We start from the raw sequence: 18,194 nt of genomic DNA on the forward strand, positions 1-18,194 counted from the left end.
TATTCCCATCCCTGATCCCCAAAATTCCTCCCTTATTCCCATCCCTGCTCCCCCAAGCCCCTCCCGGGACCCCCCAGCCCCATCAAACTCCAGATTTTTTTGGGATTAACCTTTATTGTGGCCAAGCCAAGCACGAGGGCCTGAGGGGAGCAAAATGCCCTCGCGACCCCTTCCCCGGTTAATAGAAACATCCAGAACACAGGCAAAAAAAACCTCAAAACCCCCCGAAAAAAAAAATCTGGAATAGGTTCGGGGGCTTGGGGGGAGTTAGAGAGGGTCTGGGGGAGCTCAGTCAGCGGTTTGGGGAGTCCCCAGAGCCCCCCACAGTGTCAGGGGGCGGTCACGGCTCACCACAGATTTGGGGGCTCAGCACCACCTGCGGCAGCTGGAATTTGGGGGTCCCCTCGCCCCGGAGCCCCCCCGGATCGCAGCGGGAGGAGATCACCCCCATCCCGGGGATTTGGGGGTCGCCGGGGCAGAGCTCGACGTCGGGGAAGCGCATCCTCCCCACCTTGGGGGGCTCCGGCGAGGCTCCCCCGGGGGTGAAGCCCACCCTGGGCACCCAGCGCCGGCGCCGGGGGTTCCCATCCCGGGGGGCTCCTCCTTCCTCAGCGCTGGCCTTGGAGCCGCCCATCCTCACCCTCCCGGACGATCCCGAGCCGCTCCCGGAGGAGGAGCCGGCCCCGAATTTGGGGAGTTTGACCCCAAAGCGGCGCCCGGGGGGCTCCGAGGTGTGCTCCAAGCCCGGCGGCGCCAGCTCCAGCACCGGAACCTTCAGCGCCGGCGGCTCCGCAGCCCTGCGACCCTCGGCGCGCTCCGGACCTTGTTCCCGCAGGGAGAACCCCACCGCGGGGATGGCGATCCGGGAGACCCTCGGTGGAGCCGAAGCCCCCCGCGGTTTTGGCTTCAGCCGGAGGGTCCCGGGGGGCTCCGGAGCCCCCCAGCCCAGGATCAGGCTCTCGGCGCTGCCCCCGCGCTTCGGGGGCGCTTTGGGGACCCCGCCGGGGCGGAGGTCGGGGCTGGACCCCCCGAATTTGGGCAGCGCCGCGCCTCCGATGCCGAAGCGCGGGACGCGGAGCCGGGGGGACCCCGGAGAGCCGCCGATGCCGAAGCGGGGACCCTCCTCGATGTCGCCGAACCGCGCCAGGGACACTTTGGGGACCTTCAGCTTGGCGCCGGCGTCTCCCACCGCGCGCAGGTCGAGCTCCACCTCGGGAATGGCGATGCCGGGGGGCGACGCCGGGGGCGTCCCGCCGCCCTCGCGGAGCTTGGCCAGAGCCCACCCGAGGCGCGGCAGGCGGAATTTGGGGGGCTTGGGGGCGATCTCCACCGCCGGCGGCTCCAGCTCGCGGCTGAGCTTCCGCAGCCCCTCGGCAAAGCGCGACCCCCCGTCCGGGCTGCCCCGGGGGTGCTCCGCGCTGGGCGCGCCGAGCTCCGGCACCAGCTCCACGGCCGCTCGGGGCACGTCGATGGCCACGGAGGGGATGTGGAGAGCCGGGAAAGCCCCCCTGGCCCCCTCCTCATCCCCTCCGGCGTCGGGGGTCGTTACGGAGACCCCCTTTCCCGGGCGGATCTGGGGGGCGCTCAGCCCCTTGGGCACCGCCACCTCCACGGCCGGGATGCGCGGCCCGGAGGGCTCGCCGGGGGCTCGGGGCAGCTCCGGCGGCTCGGGGGGCTCCGGTAGCGGGGTCCGGGCGGCGGCGGCTTCCCGCACGGTGAGGCGGGGCCGCGGTGGTCGAGGGGGCTCCGGGGGGGACGGGACGGCGGATTTGGGCAGCTTGGGCAGCTTGGGAAGGGCCAGTTCCACCGACACCGGGGCGGCGGGCGGCGCGGCGGGAGCGGCGGGGGGCTTCTTGGAGGGAGTCGGGATCGGGATGGTCTGCGGGGAAGAGGGGATGCGGGAAGCGCGGGGAGGGAGACCCCCGACCCTCCAGAGCCCCTCCCTCATCCATAGCGACATCCTTCACATCCCATCCTGCAGCCATGGGGACCCCGAAACCACCCTCTGCATCCCATTCTGCGCACACAGGGACCCCGAAACGACCCTCCACATCCCATCCTGCAGCCACAGGGACCCCGAAACCACCCTCTGCATCCCATTCTGCGCCCACAGGGACCCCGAAACGACCCTCCACATCCCATCCTGCACCCATGGGGACCCCGAAACGACCCACATCCCATCCCGCACCCATGGGGACCCCGAAACGACCCACATCCCATCCCGCACCCACAGGGACCCCGAAACCACCCTCTGCATCCCATCCTGCACCCATAGGGACCCCGAAACGACCCACATCCCATCCTGCACCCACGGAGACCCCGAAACGACCCTCTGCATCCCATCCCGCACCCACAGGGACCCCGAAACGACCCACATCCCATCCACAGGGACCCCGAAACGACCCTCCGCATCCCATCCCGCACCCATAGGGACCCCGAAACGACCCACATCCCATCCCGCAGCCACAGGGACCCCGAAACGACCCTCTGCATCCCATCCTGCACCCATGGGGACCCCGAAACGACCCTCTGCATCCCATCCTGCACCCACAGCGACCCCGAAACGACCCTCCACATCCCATCCTGCACCCATAGGGACCCCAAAACAACCCTCCACATCCCATTGTGCACCCATAGCGACCCCAAAACGACCCACATCCCATCCCGCATCCACAGAGACCCCAAAACGACCCACATCCCATCCTGCAGCCACAGGGACCCCGAAATGACCCTCCGCATCCCATTCTGCACCCATAGGGATCCCGAAACACCCTCCACATCCCATCCCGCACCCACGGAGACCCCGAAACGACCCTCCGCATCCCATTCTGCACCCATAGGGATCCCGAAACACCCTCCACATCCCATCCCGCAGCCACAGGGACCACCCCCAGTCCGTAGCGACCCCCGATCCACCGGGACGCCCCCCACCCCTAGGTCCCCCGTGTCCCCCCCGTGTCCGCACCAGCCTGGCCACGCCGTCCCGCTGTCCCTCGGGGGTCGCGGGGCTGCGGCGCCGCAGGTAGAGCGACACGCGGCAGTTGCCAGCCCCCTCCAGCAGCCGCCCCACGGCCTCGGGGGAGACCCCCTCGAAGGAGACCCTCGCGCCCAGGACGCGGTCACCTGCGGGGACACACAGCCCCGGGGCGCCTGTCACCTCCGGCGCCACCCCCGGTGCCACCCCGGCTGTCACACCCCAAATATCTCCCCAAGTATCCCCACTGGTGTAGCTTCAAATGTCACCCCCCTGAGTGTCACACCCCCCGTATCATCCCAGATGTCACCTCCAGTGTCCCCCCAGTGCCACCCGCTCGGTTTCAGTGCCTCCCCAGTGTCCCCCCGTAGTAACAGCCCCAGTGCCACCCCCGGTGTCATCCCCAATGTCGTCCCAGTCCTTCCAGTGTCCCCCCAGTCCCCCAGTGTCCCCCCAGTGCCCCCAGTGTCCCCACCTTGGCGCAGCCGCAGGGATTTGGGGGCTTCGGCCACGTAGAGTCCGTGGCTGTCGCGGGCCAGGGAGAGCCCCCTCCCCACCTCGGAGCCCGGGCCCAGCTCCACCAGCTCCTGCGTGGGGAGGGGGCGCACAGACATTGGGGATGTCCCCGCGTGTCCCCCCGAGCTCCCCCAGTGACCCCTCTAGGGCCCCGTGTCCCCCTCCTCACCTCCATGGCCAGGGGTCCCTGTTCCGGGGGGATCTCGAGGGTCTGGGGGGAACGAGCAGTGGCGGGGGGGAGTCGGTGGCTCCGGGTCCTGGAAAAGGGGCGCAGAGACCCCCAAATCCCCCATTGCAGCCCCCAAATCACCTATTGCAGCCCCCAAATCCCCTATTGCAGCCCCCAAATCCCATCACAGCACCTCAAATCCTATTGCAGCCCCCAAATCCCCCATTGCAGCCCCCAAATCACCCATTGCAGCCCCCAAATCACCTATTGCAGCCCCCAAATCCCACCACAGCCCCCCAAACCCCATCACAGCCCCTCAAACCCCACTGCAGCCCCTCAAATCCCATCACAGCCCCCTCAAACCCCACTGCAGCCTCCCCAAATCCCATTGCAGCCCCCCAAACCCCATCACAGCCCTCAAACCACATTGCAGCACCCCAAATCCCCATTGCAGCCCCCAAATCCCCGTCACAGCCCCCTCAAACCCCACTGCAGCCTCCCCAAATCCCATCAGAGCCCCCCAAATCCCATCACAGCACCCCCAAATCCCACCACAGCCCCCCAAATCCCATCACAGCCCCATCCACCCCACCCTGGGCACGGTGGGCTCCCCGTTTCCCCCAGCCCGCACCCCAAATCCCCCTGCGGCACCTTCCCGCTCCGCCGCGGCTCTGGGAGCAGATCCCGAGCACGGAGCCCCCCCTTTTGGGATTTCCCCCCCACGCACCCGCGGGACAAGGGGGGTCCTTGTGCTGCACCCCCCGCCCGCCGCTCCCGGGGAATTCCGGGAATCTGGGGGACTCAGCACAAAATCCCGTGGGACGGAGCCGGGCCGGGCCGGGGTGAGGGGCAGGGCAGGGGGGAGAGGGGGTATGGGGTTTGGGGGATCGCTGGGACTCCCCAGAACGGGCTTGGGATCCCCTAAAACACCCCTGGGACCCCCAGAACACCCCTGGGACCCCCAGAACACCCCTGGGACCCCCAGAACAGCCCTGGGACCCCCAGAACAGCCCTGGGAGTCCCTTTAACTTCCCGTGGATCGCCCTAAAACACCGCTGGGTTCCCCTATAACACTCCTGGGATCCCCATAACACACCCGAGATCCCCTAAAACACCTCTGGGATTCTCTAAACCACCCCTGGGACCCCCAGAACATCCCATGGATCCTTATAACAGCCCTGGGATCCCCTATAACACCCCGGGATTCCTCAAAACATTCCTGGGATCCCCTAAACCACCCCTGAGATCCCCATAACCACCCCTGGGATCCCCTAAACTACCCATGGGATCCCCTAAACCACCCCTGGGATCCCCATAACCACCCCTGGGATCCTCTAAACCACCCCTGGGGACCCCTAAACCACCCCTGGGATCCTCTAAACCACCCCTGGGATCCCCTATAACACCCCTGGGTTCCTCATAACACCCCTGGGATCCCCCAAACACCCCTGGAATCCCCTAAACCACCCCTGGGATCCCCATAACACCCCTGGGATCCCCTAAACACCCCTGGGATCCCCTAAACCACCCCTGGGATCCCCCAGAACATCCCTGGGATCCTTATAGCACCCCTGGGATCCCCATAACACCCCTGGGATCCCCTAAATCACCCCTGGGATCCCCCAAACTATACCTGGAATCCCCTAAACCACCCCTGGGATCCCCCAAAATACCCCTGGGATCCCTTAAAACACCCCTGGGATCCCCTAAATCACCCATGGGATCCCCTAAACCACCCCTGGGATCCCCCAAAACTCCCCCACATCTCCCCAAAATACCCTGAAAACCTTCATCACTCCCCACAGGGGAGCTATGAGACTCCCTCCCAACACAGAATGTAAATACAAGAATATGTGGGATGTAAATACAAATAAACGTACCGGATAATTCCAAACAGAATTAAATGGTTTCGGAAATATCAGGAAGCAGAACGGAGGAGGCAAAACTGCGAGAAAATTGAGGAAGAATGGCAGGAAATGTGAGGGAGCAAAGCATTCTGAGGTGTTAAATTGAGAGGGAAATTCTCCATTTTTTCACCAATTTTAGGGTTGGGGGAAGACCCTCTTTATGTATTTTTAGGGCTGTAAGTAGAGCGGGAACCTCCTTATTCCGTTATTTTAATAATGGAATTATTCCATTCCATTCCATACCGAGGTGGGGAAAGGGAAGGAAACGTGAGGGGGAAAGGGAAGGAAATGTGAGGGGGAAAAGGGGGGAAATGGCAGGAAATATTAGGGGGAAAGGCAGAAAATATGAGGGGAAAAGAGCAGGAAATGTGAGGGGAAAAGGGCGGGAAACCTGAGGGGAAAAAAGAGCGGGAAACGTGAGGGGAGAAAAGAGCGGGAAACGTGAGGGGAAAAGGAAGGAAATGTGAGGGGAAAAGGCAGGAAATATTAGGAGAAAAGGGGGAGAAATATGAGGGGAAAAAGAGCTGGAAACGTGAGGGGAGAAAAGAGCAGGAAACGTGAGGGGAAAAGAGTGGGAAATGTGAGAGGAAAAGGGGGGGAAATGTGAGGGAAAACGGTGGGAAATGTGAGGGGAAAAGGCAGGAAATATTAGGAGGAAAGGGGGAGAAATATGAGGGGGAAAAGGCGGGAAACGTGAGGGGAGAAAAGAGTGGGAAACGTGAGGGGAAAAGGAGCTGGAAACGTGAGGGGAAAAGGCAGGAAATATTAGGGGGAAAAGGGAAGGAAACGTGAAGGGAAAAGGGGGGGAAATATGAGGGGAAAAGGAGTGGGAAATGTGAGGGGAAAAGGCAGGAAATATTAGGAGAAAAGAGCAGGAAACGTGAGGGGAAAAGGGTGGGAAATGTGAGGGGGAAAGGCAGGAAATATTAGGAGAAAAGGGGGAGAAATATGAGGGGAAAAAAGGCGGGAAACGTGAGGGGAAAAGAAGGGGAAATATGATGGGGAAAAGAGGAGGAAATGTGAGGGGAAAAGGGAAAGAAATGTGAGGGGAAAAAGGCAGGAAACGTGAGGGGAGAAAAGAGCGGGAAACGTGAGGGGAAAAGGAGGACACCGGGTTGCCTGAGGGGTTTTGGGGTCACCAAGGGGTCTCGGGGGATCCTGAGGGGTTCAGGGGGACACGGAGGGGTTTGGGGTGCTCTGAGGGGTTTGGAGTTTTTGACAAGAAGCTCCGTTTGCGCCGGGAGAGCCTGAGGAGAACTGCGGGATTGCTGCACTGCGATCTCATCACCCGGATCCTCACGGTGAGTCTGAGATTTCTCAAAAAATAGGTGGGATCGCCCCTAAAATCCCTCCTCGAAAAATGGAAAAATCGCGCTGGGCTGTGGGAATTTCTCCACTTAAACGGCCAGAGGCTGCACCTTCCGACACTGCAGGGAATCCCAGCGGTCGGGTGGAAAGGTCCGTGCCTCAGTTTCCCTCTCCAGGACCCTCCAGGTGACATGACTGGGTGTCCGTGCCTCAGTTTCCCCCTCCAGGCGACATTGGGGGGCTCCGTGCCTCAGTTTCCCCCTCCGAGTGACACTGGGGGGGGCTCCGTGCCTCAGTTTCCCCTCCAGGTGACATTGGGGAATTCTGTGCCTCAGTTTCCCTCCCCTCCGGATCCTCCGGGTGACACTGGGGAGCTCCGTGCCTCAGTTTCCCACACCATGTACAAGGCGGGGCTCCGTGCCTCAGTTTCTCCCCTCAGGTGACACTGGGGGGGCTCCGTGCCTCAGTTTCCCTCTCCAGGACCCTCTAGGTGACGTTGGGGGACTCCGTGCCTCAGTTTCCCCCTCCAGGTGACATTGGGGGGCTCCGTGCCTCAGTTTCCCCTCCCAGGTCACACTGGGGGGGCTCCGTGCCTCAGTTTCCCTCTCCAGGTCACACCGGGGGGGCTCCGTGCCTCAGTTTCCCCCCCTCAAGTGACACTGGGGGGCTCCGTGCCTCAGTTTCCCCCTGCAGATGACACTGGGGGGCTCCGTGCCTCAGTTTCCCCCTGCAGGTGACACTGGGGGGCTCCGTGCCTCAGTTTCCCCCTGCAGATGACACTGGGGGGCTCCGTGCCTCAGTTTCCCTTCCAAATGACACTGGGGGGGCTCCGTGCCTCAGTTTCCCTCTCGAGGTCACAGTGGGGGGCTCCGTGCCTCAGTTTCCCTTCCAAATGACACTGGGGGGCTCCGTGCCTCAGTTTCCCTCTCGAGGTCACAGTGGGGGGCTCCGTGCCTCAGTTTCCCTTCCAAATGACACTGGGGGGCTCCGTGCCTCAGTTTCCCGCCCCCCCCCCGGAGCCTCCCCCTCACGTCACCGGGGGGGAGGGGCTGCAGGTGTCACCGGGAGCCGTCGCGACACGGGGGGGACACGATCGGTGACACCCGCGGGGGGAGCACCCGACGGGGGGGGGGGAACGGGACCCCCAGAGGCCGCCTGGGACCGCTGACCACCTCCCGGCACCGCTGACCACCTCCCGGGACCCCCAAAACCCACCCGGGACCCTCTGACCGCCGGTCGGGACCCCCAAAACCCACCCGGGACCCCAAATACCCCACCCGGGACCCCCAAAACCCACCCAGGACCCCCCAGACCCCATCCGGGACCCCCCAAAACCCACCCGGGACCCCCCAGACCCCATCCGGGGGTCCCGAGGCTGCGGCGATGGCTGAGGGGGAAGGCGAGGACGATGTGCAGTTCCTGCGCACGGTGAGTGTGGCGACCGGAGGGCAACTGGGAGCGACTGGGAGGGACTGGGGAGCACTGGGAGGGAAATGGGGTGAGCTGAGGGGGGCTCGGAGGGGCTGGGAGAGGGGTTGGGGGGCTCGGGGAGGGACTGAGGGGAGAAACTGGGGGGAGAAACTGGGAGAACTGGGGAGGTGGAAGTGGGAAAATCGGGAGATAATGGGGGAGAAATTGCGGGGGTAATACTGGGGATACTGGGAGGGGAAACTGGGAGAACTGGGGAGGTGGAAGTGGGAAAATCGGGAGATTATGTGGGGGGGAATACTGGGGATATTGGGAGGGGAAACTGGGAGAACTGGGAGGGGATACTGGAGGGGCTGGGGGGATACTGAGGGAAAAGCTGAGAGATAAATTGGGGGAACTGGAGGGAAACGGAGGGAATTGGGACGGGATACTGGGAAATAACGGGTGAGAAACTGGGAGAACTGGGAGGGGAAGTGGGGAAAAACTGGGAGAACTGGGAGAGAAGGACTGGGGATACTGGGAGGGGATACTGGGGAAAAACTGGGAGAACTGGGAGGGAAGGACTGGGGATACTGGGGGAGATTTGGAAGGGAAACGGGAGATCTGCGGGAATAGAACCGAGGAGAGTTCGGGGACTGGGAGGGGAAACTGGGAGATACTGGGAGAAGAAACCTGGAAGACTGGGAGGGGAAACTGGGAGATACTGGGAGAGGAAACCTGGAGGACTGGGATGGGAAACTGGGGGGACTGGGAGAGGAAACTGGGAGATACTGGGAGAGGAAACTGGGGGGACTGGGACGAGAAACTGGGGGGACTGGGAGGGGAAACTGGGAGAACGGTGGAGAACCAGACTGGGGGCACTGGGAGGGAAAGTGGGGACACTGGGGGATACTGGGATGAACTGGGAGGGGCGCTGGGAAGGGGGGTCACCCCGCCCCTCCTCCCACCTGTCCCAAGTTCCCAAAAAAGTAACATGGGGGGGGAGGGGGAGCAGCTGCTGGTGGGGGAGGGGCGACACCGGATCCCCCCCGGGGGGGAAGGGGCGGCGGGGGGGGGGAGGGGCGTCCCAGTTGCTCTGTCCCAGTTTCTCCCAGTTTGGCCTCAAAATCAGACCAGGGGAATTGGGGGGAGGGGGCGCGGGGTGACCTTGGTGGGTGGAGGGGGGGGAAGGTCATGGGAAATGCTGAGCTCAGCGGGTTCGCGGGGGGATTTTCGGGAGGGGAAACTGAGTCACGGAGCGTCCCTCCCTCCCGCCCCCCCCGTGGCATCCCCGGCCCGCGGGTGGAATCCAAACCCCCCATTTCGGGGGGGCTCCGAGTGACGGGAGCAGCTGGGGGGCGGGGGGGGCTCCTGGGGGGGACAGGGGCACCGTGGGGGTCCTGACCTTCACCCTTTAGGGGCACCCAGGGGGTCCTGACCATCCCCTCATAGGGTTTGGGGGCACTATGGGGGTCCTGACCATTCTCCTTTAGGGTCTGGGGGCACCCAGGGGGTCCTGACCTTCTCCCCCATAGGGTTTGGGGGCACCATGGGGGTCCTGACCTTCCTCCTTTAGGGTTTGGGGTCACCATGGGGGTCCTAACCTTTCCCCTTTAGGGTCTGGGGGCACTATGGGGGTCCTGACCTTCCCCCCCATAGGGTTTGGGGTCACCATGGGGGTCCTAACCTTTCCCCTTTAGGGTCTGGGGGCACTATGGGGGTCCTGACCTTCCTTCTTTAGGGTCTGGGGGCACCCAGGGGGTCCTGACCTTCCCTCTTTAGGGTCTGGGGGCACCATGGGGGTCCTGACCTTCCTTCTTTAGGGTCTGGAGGTACCCAGGGGGTCCTGACCTTCCCCCTTTAGGGTCTGGGGGCACCCGGGGGTACCATGGGGGTCTCAAGACGGATTTGGGGTCCCGGGGGGTATTTCGGGGTGCTGACCGTCCCACTTCACCCCCAGGACAATGCGGGGGTCCTGCAGTTCTCCCCTCCCCGAGGGTCCCATAGGCACCGCAGTGGTGCCATAGGGCCACACTGGAGGTGTTTTGGGGTCCCGAGGGGTGTATTTTGGGGTCCCGGGGGGTATTTTTTGGGGTGCTGACCCCCTTTTTTCCCCCCAGGACGACGAGGTGGTCCTGCAGTGCACCACCACGCTGCTGAAGGAGCAGCTCAAGCTCTGCCTGTCGGTCGAGGGCTTCGGGAACCGCCTGTGCTCCCTCGAGCCCACCTCCAACGCACAGGTGAGACCCCCGGCTTTGGGGGGGACCCCCGAATTGGGGGGAGGGCCTGGGGGGTCGGGGCACCCCGGGTGACCCCTGCTATGGGGGGCTCCGGGGGGCTCCGGGGGGCTCTGGGGGCTGAGGGACGCTTTATGGGCCGGGAGACCCCGAGATGGGGGTCTGGGGGATCCCCCTGGTCCTGGGCTGGGGGCACGCGGGGTCTCAGGGTTTCGGGTGTCCCCCTGATCTCTGACCCCGCCGCTGTCCCCAGAATGTCCCCCCGGACCTGGCCGTGTGCTGCTTCGTGCTGGAGCAGTCGCTGTCGGTGCGGGCGCTGCAGGAGATGCTGGCCAACAGCTCCGAGATGGGCAGCGAGGTGGGTCTGGGGGCTCTAGGGGGCTCGGGGGGCTCTCCGGGGGTCCCACGGGGGTTTGGGGGGCACTGGAGGTGGCTCTTGGTCCTCACGAGGGGATTTGGGGGTCCCGAGGGATGGATTTGGGGGGCCCTAGAGGGATTTTAGGACCCCGCGGGTCGCTGGGGTGGGGTTTGGGGGTCTTGGAGGGGTTTTGGGGGGCTCTGAGGGGGTCCTGGGAGGGGCTGGGGGTCCTGGAGGGGGGTTTAGGATCCCACGGGGGGTGTGTGTTTAGGACCCTGCGGAGACTTGGAGATTTTGGGGTTCCTGGAGGAGATTTTGGGATTCCTGGAGGAGATTTTGGGGTTCCTGGAGGAGTTTTTGGGTTCCTGGAGGAGATTTTGGGTTCCTGGAGGAGATTTTGGGGTTCCTGGAGGAGATTTTGGGTTCCCAGAGGGGGGGTTGGGGGTCCCCGGTGACCTCTGAGGGGTCGCAGCCCCCCGTGACCCCCTGTTCTCTCCCCCCGCCCACCCAGGGGGTCGATCTGGACAAGTGGGTAGGTGCCACCGTGGTGCAGTGACCCCCTGAACCCCCAAATCCTCATCCTCACCTTCATCGCTCCTTCCTCCTCCTCCTCCTCCTCCCATTTTGGGGGCTCAGCCCGCCCTGCTCCCCCCCGCATGGGCCCAGGTGTGCCCCCCATCCCATCCATCCGCAGCCCCCCAAACTCCGCATGGACCCCAAAGTGTGAGCGCGGGCGGGAGCAGCATGGGGCGATCCCAAATCTGCCGGGGATCCCCAAAATTGGGGGGATTCCAACCTGGGCTAACCCCGAAATTTGGGATCCCAGTTTGGGGGAAACCTCAATATGGGGGGCCCCGAAACGGGAGACCCTCGATATTAGGGTGATCCCAAAACCGGGAGCCCCAAATTTGTGGGGACTTGGGGTGGGTGACCCCGAAATTGCGGATCTTGACATGGGGTGACTCCGTGGGGGAGTGGGACCCTAAAATGGGGGACCCCAATATCAGAGGAGTCCCCAGTCCGGGGGGATTCCACCATGAAGGGACCCCGACACGAGGGGGGGTCCGAGGCACTGTGCACCCCAAAACAGGGGGTGCAATGCACAGGAGACCCCAACACGGGGAGACCCCAAAACAGGGGGACACATGGAACCCTTAGGAGATTTTTATGGGGTTCAGGGTTTTTTCTGGGGGTACAGGGGGGCTCAGGGGATTTTGGGGTCTCCCCCTTGACCCCCCTGTGCCCCCCAAGTCCTCTCAGGGTGGAGGTCACCGGACGCTGCTCTACGGCCACGCCATCCTGCTGAGACACTCACACAGCGGCATGGTGAGTTTGGGGAGATCTCGGGGTCTCTGGGGGGATCATGGGGTGTCTGGGGGGATCACGGGGTGTCTGGGGGTCCGGAGGGGTTTGAGGGGACTCGGGGGGTCTCGGGTGACCCCCCAGTAACGAGGTGTCCCCCAGTACCTGAGCTGCCTGACCACCTCCCGCTCGGTCACCGACAAACTGGCCTTTGACGTGGGGCTGCAGAAGGACGCCGCAGGTGAGGGGCGACCCCGCGGGTTCGGGGGTCCCCCAGTTCGGGGGGTCGAGTCGGGGATCCCCCCGCGGTTTTGAGGGGGTTTTGGGGTCCCCCCGCGGTTTTGGGGGGCTGATTTGGGGTGTCCCCAGGCGAGGCGTGCTGGTGGACAATGCACCCGGCGTCCAAGCAGCGCTCGGAGGGAGAGAAGGTTCGGGTGGGCGACGACCTGATCCTGGTCAGCGTGTCCTCCGAGAGATATCTGGTACGAGGGGACATTGGGGGGACATTGGGGACACTTGGTGACACGGGGGGGACATGGCGGGGTCACAGGGGACACCATAGGGACACAAGGGGATGTGGGGACACAAGGGGATGTGGGGCACAGGGATCCCTCATCCCTGACCTGATCCTGGTCAGCGTGTCCTCCGAGAGATATCTGGTACGAGGGGACATGGGGGGTCATTGGGGACACTTGGGGACACGGGGGGGACATGGTGGGGTCACCATGGGGACACAAGGGGATGTGGGGACACATCCCTCACCCCCTGACCTGATCCTGGTCAGCATCTCCTCCGAGAGATATTTGGTACGAGGGGACATGGGGGGACATTGGGGACACTTGGGGACATGGGGGGACACAGGGGGACACACGCATGTCCCACACATGTCCCACACGTGTCCCACACGTGTCCCTCGTGTCCCAGCACCTCTCCACGGCCTCGGGGGAGCTCCAGGTCGACGCCTCCTTCATGCAGACCCTGTGGAACATGAACCCCATCTGCTCGGGCTCCGAGGAAGGTGACCCCCGGGGCACCCCAAATTTGGGTGGGGGGTCCTTAGGGTGCCCCCCGCGCCCTGACCCCCCCGTGTCCCCCCAGGGTATGTCACCGGCGGCCACGTCATGCGCCTGTTCCACGGCCACATGGACGAGTGCCTGACCCCCACGGCCCCCGAGCAGGGCGAGGAGCGCAGGTGGGGGGGACCCGAATTTGGGGTGGAGGGGACCCGAATTTGGGGTGGGGGGGACCCGAATTTGGGGTGGGGGGACACACGGGGTGTCCCCAACCTGCTGACCCCGCTGTCACTCCAGCAGCGTCGTCAACTATGAGGGTGGCGCTGTGTGCACCCACGCCAGGTCCCTGTGGCGCCTCGAGCCCCTGCGCATCAGGTACGGGGACACTGGGGACACTGGGGGACGCTGGGGGACACTGGGGACACTGGGGGACGCTGGGGGCACTGGGGAACACTGGGGGACGCTGGGGGACGCTGGGGGCACTGGGGAACACTGGGGGACACTGGGGGACACTGGGGGACACATGGGGACACTGGGGGGCACTGGGGACACTGGGGGCACTGGGGGACACTGGGGACACTGGGGACACTGGGTGGGGTCCCCCCGTGGAGCCCCAGTGGGGGCTTGGGGTGTCCTTGGCATGTGTTGCTTTGTCCCCAACCTGTGTCCCTCTGTCATCCCATCCCATCCCGGTGTCACCTCCCCACATCTCCTCGTGTCCCCACGTCCCTGTGACCCACCTTCGTGTCCTCACCCTGTGTCCTCCCGTGTCCCTGTGACCCACCTGTCCCCATCCCCGTGTCCCCATCCCCTCGGTGACACCGGCGTCCCCTCCCTCCCGCAGCTGGAGCGGGAGCCACCTGCGTTGGGGACAACCCTTCCGCCTGCGCCATGTCACCACGGGCCGCTACCTGGCACTGACCGAGGCCACCGGGCTGGCCATGGTGGAGGCGTCTGCGGCCAACACGCGCGTGGCCACCTTTTGCTTCCGGGCCTCCAAGGTGGGAATGTCCCCAGCCTGTCCCAGCCTGTCCCCAGCTGTCCCCAGCTGTCCCCAGCTGTCCCCAGTCCCCATCCCGACGCTGTCCTGCTCCTCATCCCAGTCCCCGCGCAGCTCCCTGTCCCCATCCTCCTCCCCGTCCCCTGTCCCCATATGACTCCCGGTGCCCACCCTGGTCCCCCTGACCCCTCCCGTGTCCCCAACCCCACAGGAGAAGCTGGAGACGACCCCCAAAAGGGACATCGAGGGCATGGGGCCACCCGAGATCAAGTACGGCGAGTCCCTGTGCTTCCTGCAGCACAGCAACAGTGGCCTCTGGGTCACCTACGCCGCCCCTGACCCCAAAGCGCTGCGCCTCGGGCTGCTCAAGAGGAAGGTGGGCTCGAGGGACCCCAAAACCACCCGGGGGGGCTCTGTGGGGGGCTCTGCGTGGGTCTTGGGGGGATTTCGAGGTGTTTAAAGGGCTTTTGAGAGCTCCGAGAGGCACTGAGGTGTGTTTAAGGGGGCTTTGCGGTGGCTTTGGGGGGGTCTTTGGGGGTTTCTCTGGGGATTTAGGGTCCCCCCCGACCCCTCCTGTCCCCTGCTGTCCCCCCCAGGCCATCCTGCACCAGGAGGGACACATGGACGACGCGCTGACCCTGACTCGCTCCCAGCACCAGGAGTCGCAGGCGGCTCGGATGGTTTTCAGCACCACTGGGCTCTACGGGACCTTCATCAGGTCTGGGGGGCTCCCGGGGGTGTCCCGGGGGTGTCCTGGGGGTGTCAGAGGGTCCTGGGGGGTCCTGAGGGGTCCTGGGGCTGGGGGTCATGGGGATGGCCTTCAGCACCACGGGGGTCTCCAGGATCTCCACCAGGTCGGGTGGTCCTGGGGTGGTCAGAGCGATGTCCGAGGGGTCTCTGGGGTGGTCAGAGTGATGTCCGAGGGGTCCCTGGATGGGTTAGAATGGTCGCGGTGGTCCTGGGGTGGTCAGAGTGATGTCCGAGGGGTCTCTGGGGTGGTCAGAGCGATGTCCGAGGGGTCTCTGGGGTGGTCAGAGCGATGTCCGAGGGGTCTCTGGGGTGGTCAGAATGATGTCCGAGGGGTCTCTGGGGGGGTTAGGATGGTCGCGGTGGTCCTGGGGTGGTCGGAACGACGTCCGAGGGGTCTCTGGGGTGGTCAGAGCGATGTCCGAGGGGTCCCTGGGGTGGTCAGAGCGATGTCCGAGGGGTCCCTGGGGGGGTTAGGATGGTCGCGGTGGTCTGACCCGGCCGTGCCCCCCTCCCCAGGAGCCTGGACAGCCTGCAGGGTCGCCCCCGGGGGTCGCCGCCCCCCTCCCTGCCCATCGCCGGGGTCATCCTGAGCCTGCGGGACCTGATCGGCTACTTCGAGCCGCCGCCGGCCGAGCTGCGGCACGAGCAGCGCCAGGGTCGTCTGCGAGCCCTGCGGGCACGACAGAGCCTCTTCCAGCAGGAGGTGCGACCCCCGGGACCCTCCCCAATTCGGGGGTCTCGGGGTTAAAGGGGTTCAGGGGTGTCCCGGGGCGGGGGGAGTTTGGGGCATTGCCCGGTCCGAGTGTTCTGCGGCTGCCCGAGCCTTTCCCAGCAGGAGGTGCGACCCCCTCCCCAAATTCCTGGGGTCATGGGGGAGTCGTGGAGGTCCTGGGAGGTGTCCCAGAGTGGGGGTCGCGGGGTTGGGGGGTCCCAGTTTGGGGAGGGGTCTGACAGTGCCCCCCGAGGCACAGGCAATGCCGACACTGCTGCCAGCTCGGGGGTCCCGGGATGCTGCGGGTGCTTGGGGGATCCCAGGGTGGCTGTCGCTGTTCGGGGGTCCCGTGGGGGTCCCGGGGGTCCCATTCGGGGGTCTCACACCCCCCCCGGGCCGCAGGGGATGCTGACCCTGGTGCTGAGCTGCATCGACCGCCTGAGCGCCTACAGCACGGCGGCGCAGTTCGGGGAAGCGGCGGGCGAGGAGGCGGCGGCAGCCTGGAAAGAGATCGTCAACCTGCTCTACGAGCTGCTGGGTGCGGCCGTGGGGCAGATCCGGGGGGCTGGGGGGCAGATTTGGGGGGCTACAGTGCAGGCGAGGGCTACGGAGCAGATTTGGGGGCTACGGGGCAGGAAGGGGTGGGATGTCGAACCTGCTCTGCGAGCTGCTGGGACGGCTCTGAGGGTTGTGGGGCAGATTTGGGGGTTGTGGGGCAGATTTGGGGGCTGTGGGGCAGATTGGGGGCTGTGGGGCAGATTTGGGGGGCTGTGGGGCACACATGGGGTATCTGTGGGGCAGATTTGGGGGCTGTGGGGCAGATTGGGGGCTGTGGGGCAGATTTGGGGGCTGTGGGGCAGATTGGAGGGCTGTGGGGCACACATGGGGTATCTGTGGGGCAGATTGGGGGCTGTGGGGCAGATTTGGGGGGCTGTGGGGCACACATGGGGTATCTGTGGGGCAGATTTGGGGGGCTGTGGGGCAGATTGGGGGGTTGTGGGACAGATTGGGGGGCTGTGGGGCAGATTGGGGGGATGTGGGGCAGATTTGGGGGGATGTGAGGCAGATTGGGGGGCTGTGGAGCAGATTTGGGGGGCTGTGGGGCAGATTTGGGGATCTGTGGGGCAGATTTGGGGGGTGTGGGGCAGATTGGGGGGCTGTGGGGCAGATTGGGGGGCTGTGGGGCACACACGGGGTATCTGTGGGGCAGTACTGTGGGTCGCTGACCCCTTGTCCCCCACAGCCTCGCTGATCCGAGGGAACCGAGCCAACTGCGCCCTGTTCTCCACCAACCTGGACTGGCTGGTCAGCAAACTGGACAGGCTGGAGGCCTCCTCTGGTCAGTGGGGCGGCCGTGGGGGCCTCGTATGGGGCTGAGAGCCCTCTGTGGGGCTGGCAGCTGGGGACCTCCGGGGGGCTGCTGACCCCGCTTTGAAGCTGAGGGGGTTTCTATGGGTCCGGGGTCTCCCCTATGGGTCTGGGGTCTCCCCTATGGGTCTGACCCCGCTGTGGGGCCGCCCCACACCTCAGGCATCCTGGAGGTGCTGTACTGCGTGCTGATCGAGAGCCCCGAGGTGCTCAACATCATCCAGGAGAACCACATCAAGTCCATCATCTCCCTGCTGGACAAGCACGGCCGCAACCACAAGGTGGGCGGGGCTCTCCCCGCGCGCCCAGGTGTGTCCCCAGGTGTCGCCAGGGCGCGCTCACGGGGCTGTGGCGGCAGGTGCTGGACGTGCTGTGCTCGCTGTGCGTGTGCAACGCCGTGGCGGTGCGCTCCAACCAGAACCTCATCACCGAGAACCTGCTGCCGCGCCGCGACCTGCTGCTGCAGACCGGCATGATCAACTACGTCACCAGGTGGGCTTCGGGGGGCTTCGGGGGGTCCTGGGGAGGGGAGGCACGGGGATTTGGGGAGGTTTGGAGCAGTTTTTGGGGAGCCTGGATGTTGTTGAGGTGTTCCTGGAGGACTTTGCAGGGAGTCTGGGGGGGTTTTGGAAGGTCCTGGGGGGTCCTGGGGTGGGATTTGGGGTTCTCAGGGTGGGATTCGGGGTTCTGATGGTGGGATTTGGGGGTTCTGAGGGTGGGATTTGTAGTTCCCAGGGTGGGATTTGGGGCTCTGAGGGTGGAATTTGGGGCTCTCAGGGTGGGATTCGGGGTTCCCAGGGTGGGATTTGGGGTTCCCAGGGTGGGATTTGGGGTTCCCAGGGTGGGATTTGGGGTTCCCGAGGGGGTCTCCCCCTCTCCCTGACCGCCCCCCGCCGCAGCGTGCGCCCCAACCTGTTCGTGGGCACGGCGCCGGGCTCGACGCAGTTCCGCTGCTGGTACTTCGAGGTGGCCGTGGAGAAGGTGCAGCCCTTCGTGACGCCCGTGCCCACCCACCTGCGGGTGGGCTGGGGGGCTGCGGGGGGCTTCCGGCCCGCCCCGGGGGGCGGCGCGGGCTGGGGGGGCAACGGCGCCGGCGACGACCTCAACTCCTTCGCCTTCGACGGCCTCCACCTGTGGACAGGTGAGGGGGACACCTCTGGGACCTCCGCCTGC

The 18,194-nt window shown here is 65.0% G+C and overlaps 2 protein-coding genes and 1 long non-coding RNA gene across 5 annotated transcripts in view; 1 reads left to right on the plus strand and 2 right to left on the minus strand.

The window, feature by feature from the left end:
* Positions 1-18,194, minus strand: part of LOC146424030 (uncharacterized) — a 99,344-nt gene that overhangs the window by 33,879 nt on the left and 47,271 nt on the right. The window lies entirely within an intron of this gene.
* LOC146424033 (uncharacterized) lies at positions 88-6,083 on the minus strand. Its single transcript, XM_085044096.1, has 5 exons — positions 5,540-6,083; positions 3,660-3,747; positions 3,450-3,561; positions 2,966-3,123; positions 88-1,879 (listed from the first exon to the last, which is right to left on the minus strand). The coding sequence occupies exons 2-5, from the start codon at positions 3,663-3,665 to the stop codon at positions 341-343; spliced, it is 1,815 nt and encodes a 604-aa protein (XP_084900222.1). The 5' UTR covers positions 3,666-3,747; positions 5,540-6,083; the 3' UTR covers positions 88-340.
* The window catches only part of RYR1 (ryanodine receptor 1), a 63,793-nt gene continuing 53,546 nt past the window's right edge, over positions 7,948-18,194 (plus strand). For 2 of the 3 annotated variants that reach the window (XM_085044088.1, XM_085044090.1), the window contains exons 1-18: positions 7,948-8,302; positions 10,402-10,521; positions 10,772-10,876; positions 12,128-12,202; positions 12,341-12,419; positions 12,548-12,660; positions 13,103-13,196; positions 13,277-13,370; positions 13,489-13,566; positions 14,036-14,192; positions 14,403-14,567; positions 14,788-14,909; positions 15,458-15,644; positions 16,056-16,191; positions 16,897-16,992; positions 17,184-17,302; positions 17,380-17,513; positions 17,921-18,162. In XM_085044088.1, coding sequence (XP_084900214.1) covers positions 8,258-8,302; positions 10,402-10,521; positions 10,772-10,876; positions 12,128-12,202; positions 12,341-12,419; positions 12,548-12,660; positions 13,103-13,196; positions 13,277-13,370; positions 13,489-13,566; positions 14,036-14,192; positions 14,403-14,567; positions 14,788-14,909; positions 15,458-15,644; positions 16,056-16,191; positions 16,897-16,992; positions 17,184-17,302; positions 17,380-17,513; positions 17,921-18,162 — 2,161 coding nt within the window. In that variant the 5' untranslated portion in view covers positions 7,948-8,257. The remainder of the gene's footprint in view (positions 8,303-10,401; positions 10,522-10,771; positions 10,877-12,127; positions 12,203-12,340; positions 12,420-12,547; positions 12,661-13,102; positions 13,197-13,276; positions 13,371-13,488; positions 13,567-14,035; positions 14,193-14,402; positions 14,568-14,787; positions 14,910-15,457; positions 15,645-16,055; positions 16,192-16,896; positions 16,993-17,183; positions 17,303-17,379; positions 17,514-17,920; positions 18,163-18,194) is intronic. The other variant, XM_085044089.1, reaches the window with a different exon arrangement.

The sequence above is a fragment of the Lichenostomus cassidix genome, unplaced genomic scaffold, assembly GCF_008360975.1.
Source record: "Lichenostomus cassidix isolate B80296 unplaced genomic scaffold, HeHo_3.0 HiC_scaffold_35, whole genome shotgun sequence".
Classification (NCBI taxonomy): Eukaryota; Metazoa; Chordata; class Aves; order Passeriformes; family Meliphagidae; genus Lichenostomus; species Lichenostomus cassidix.

Coding starts and splice junctions, on each gene's coding strand:
- LOC146424033 (XM_085044096.1), bottom strand. Junction 3,124..3,449: donor ATCCCTGCGGCTGCGCCAAG/GTGGGGACACTG, acceptor GTGTCCCCGCAG/GTGACCGCGTCCTGGGCGCG. Junction 1,880..2,965: donor GGGACGGCGTGGCCAGGCTG/GTGCGGACACGG, acceptor TCTTCCCCGCAG/ACCATCCCGATCCCGACTCC.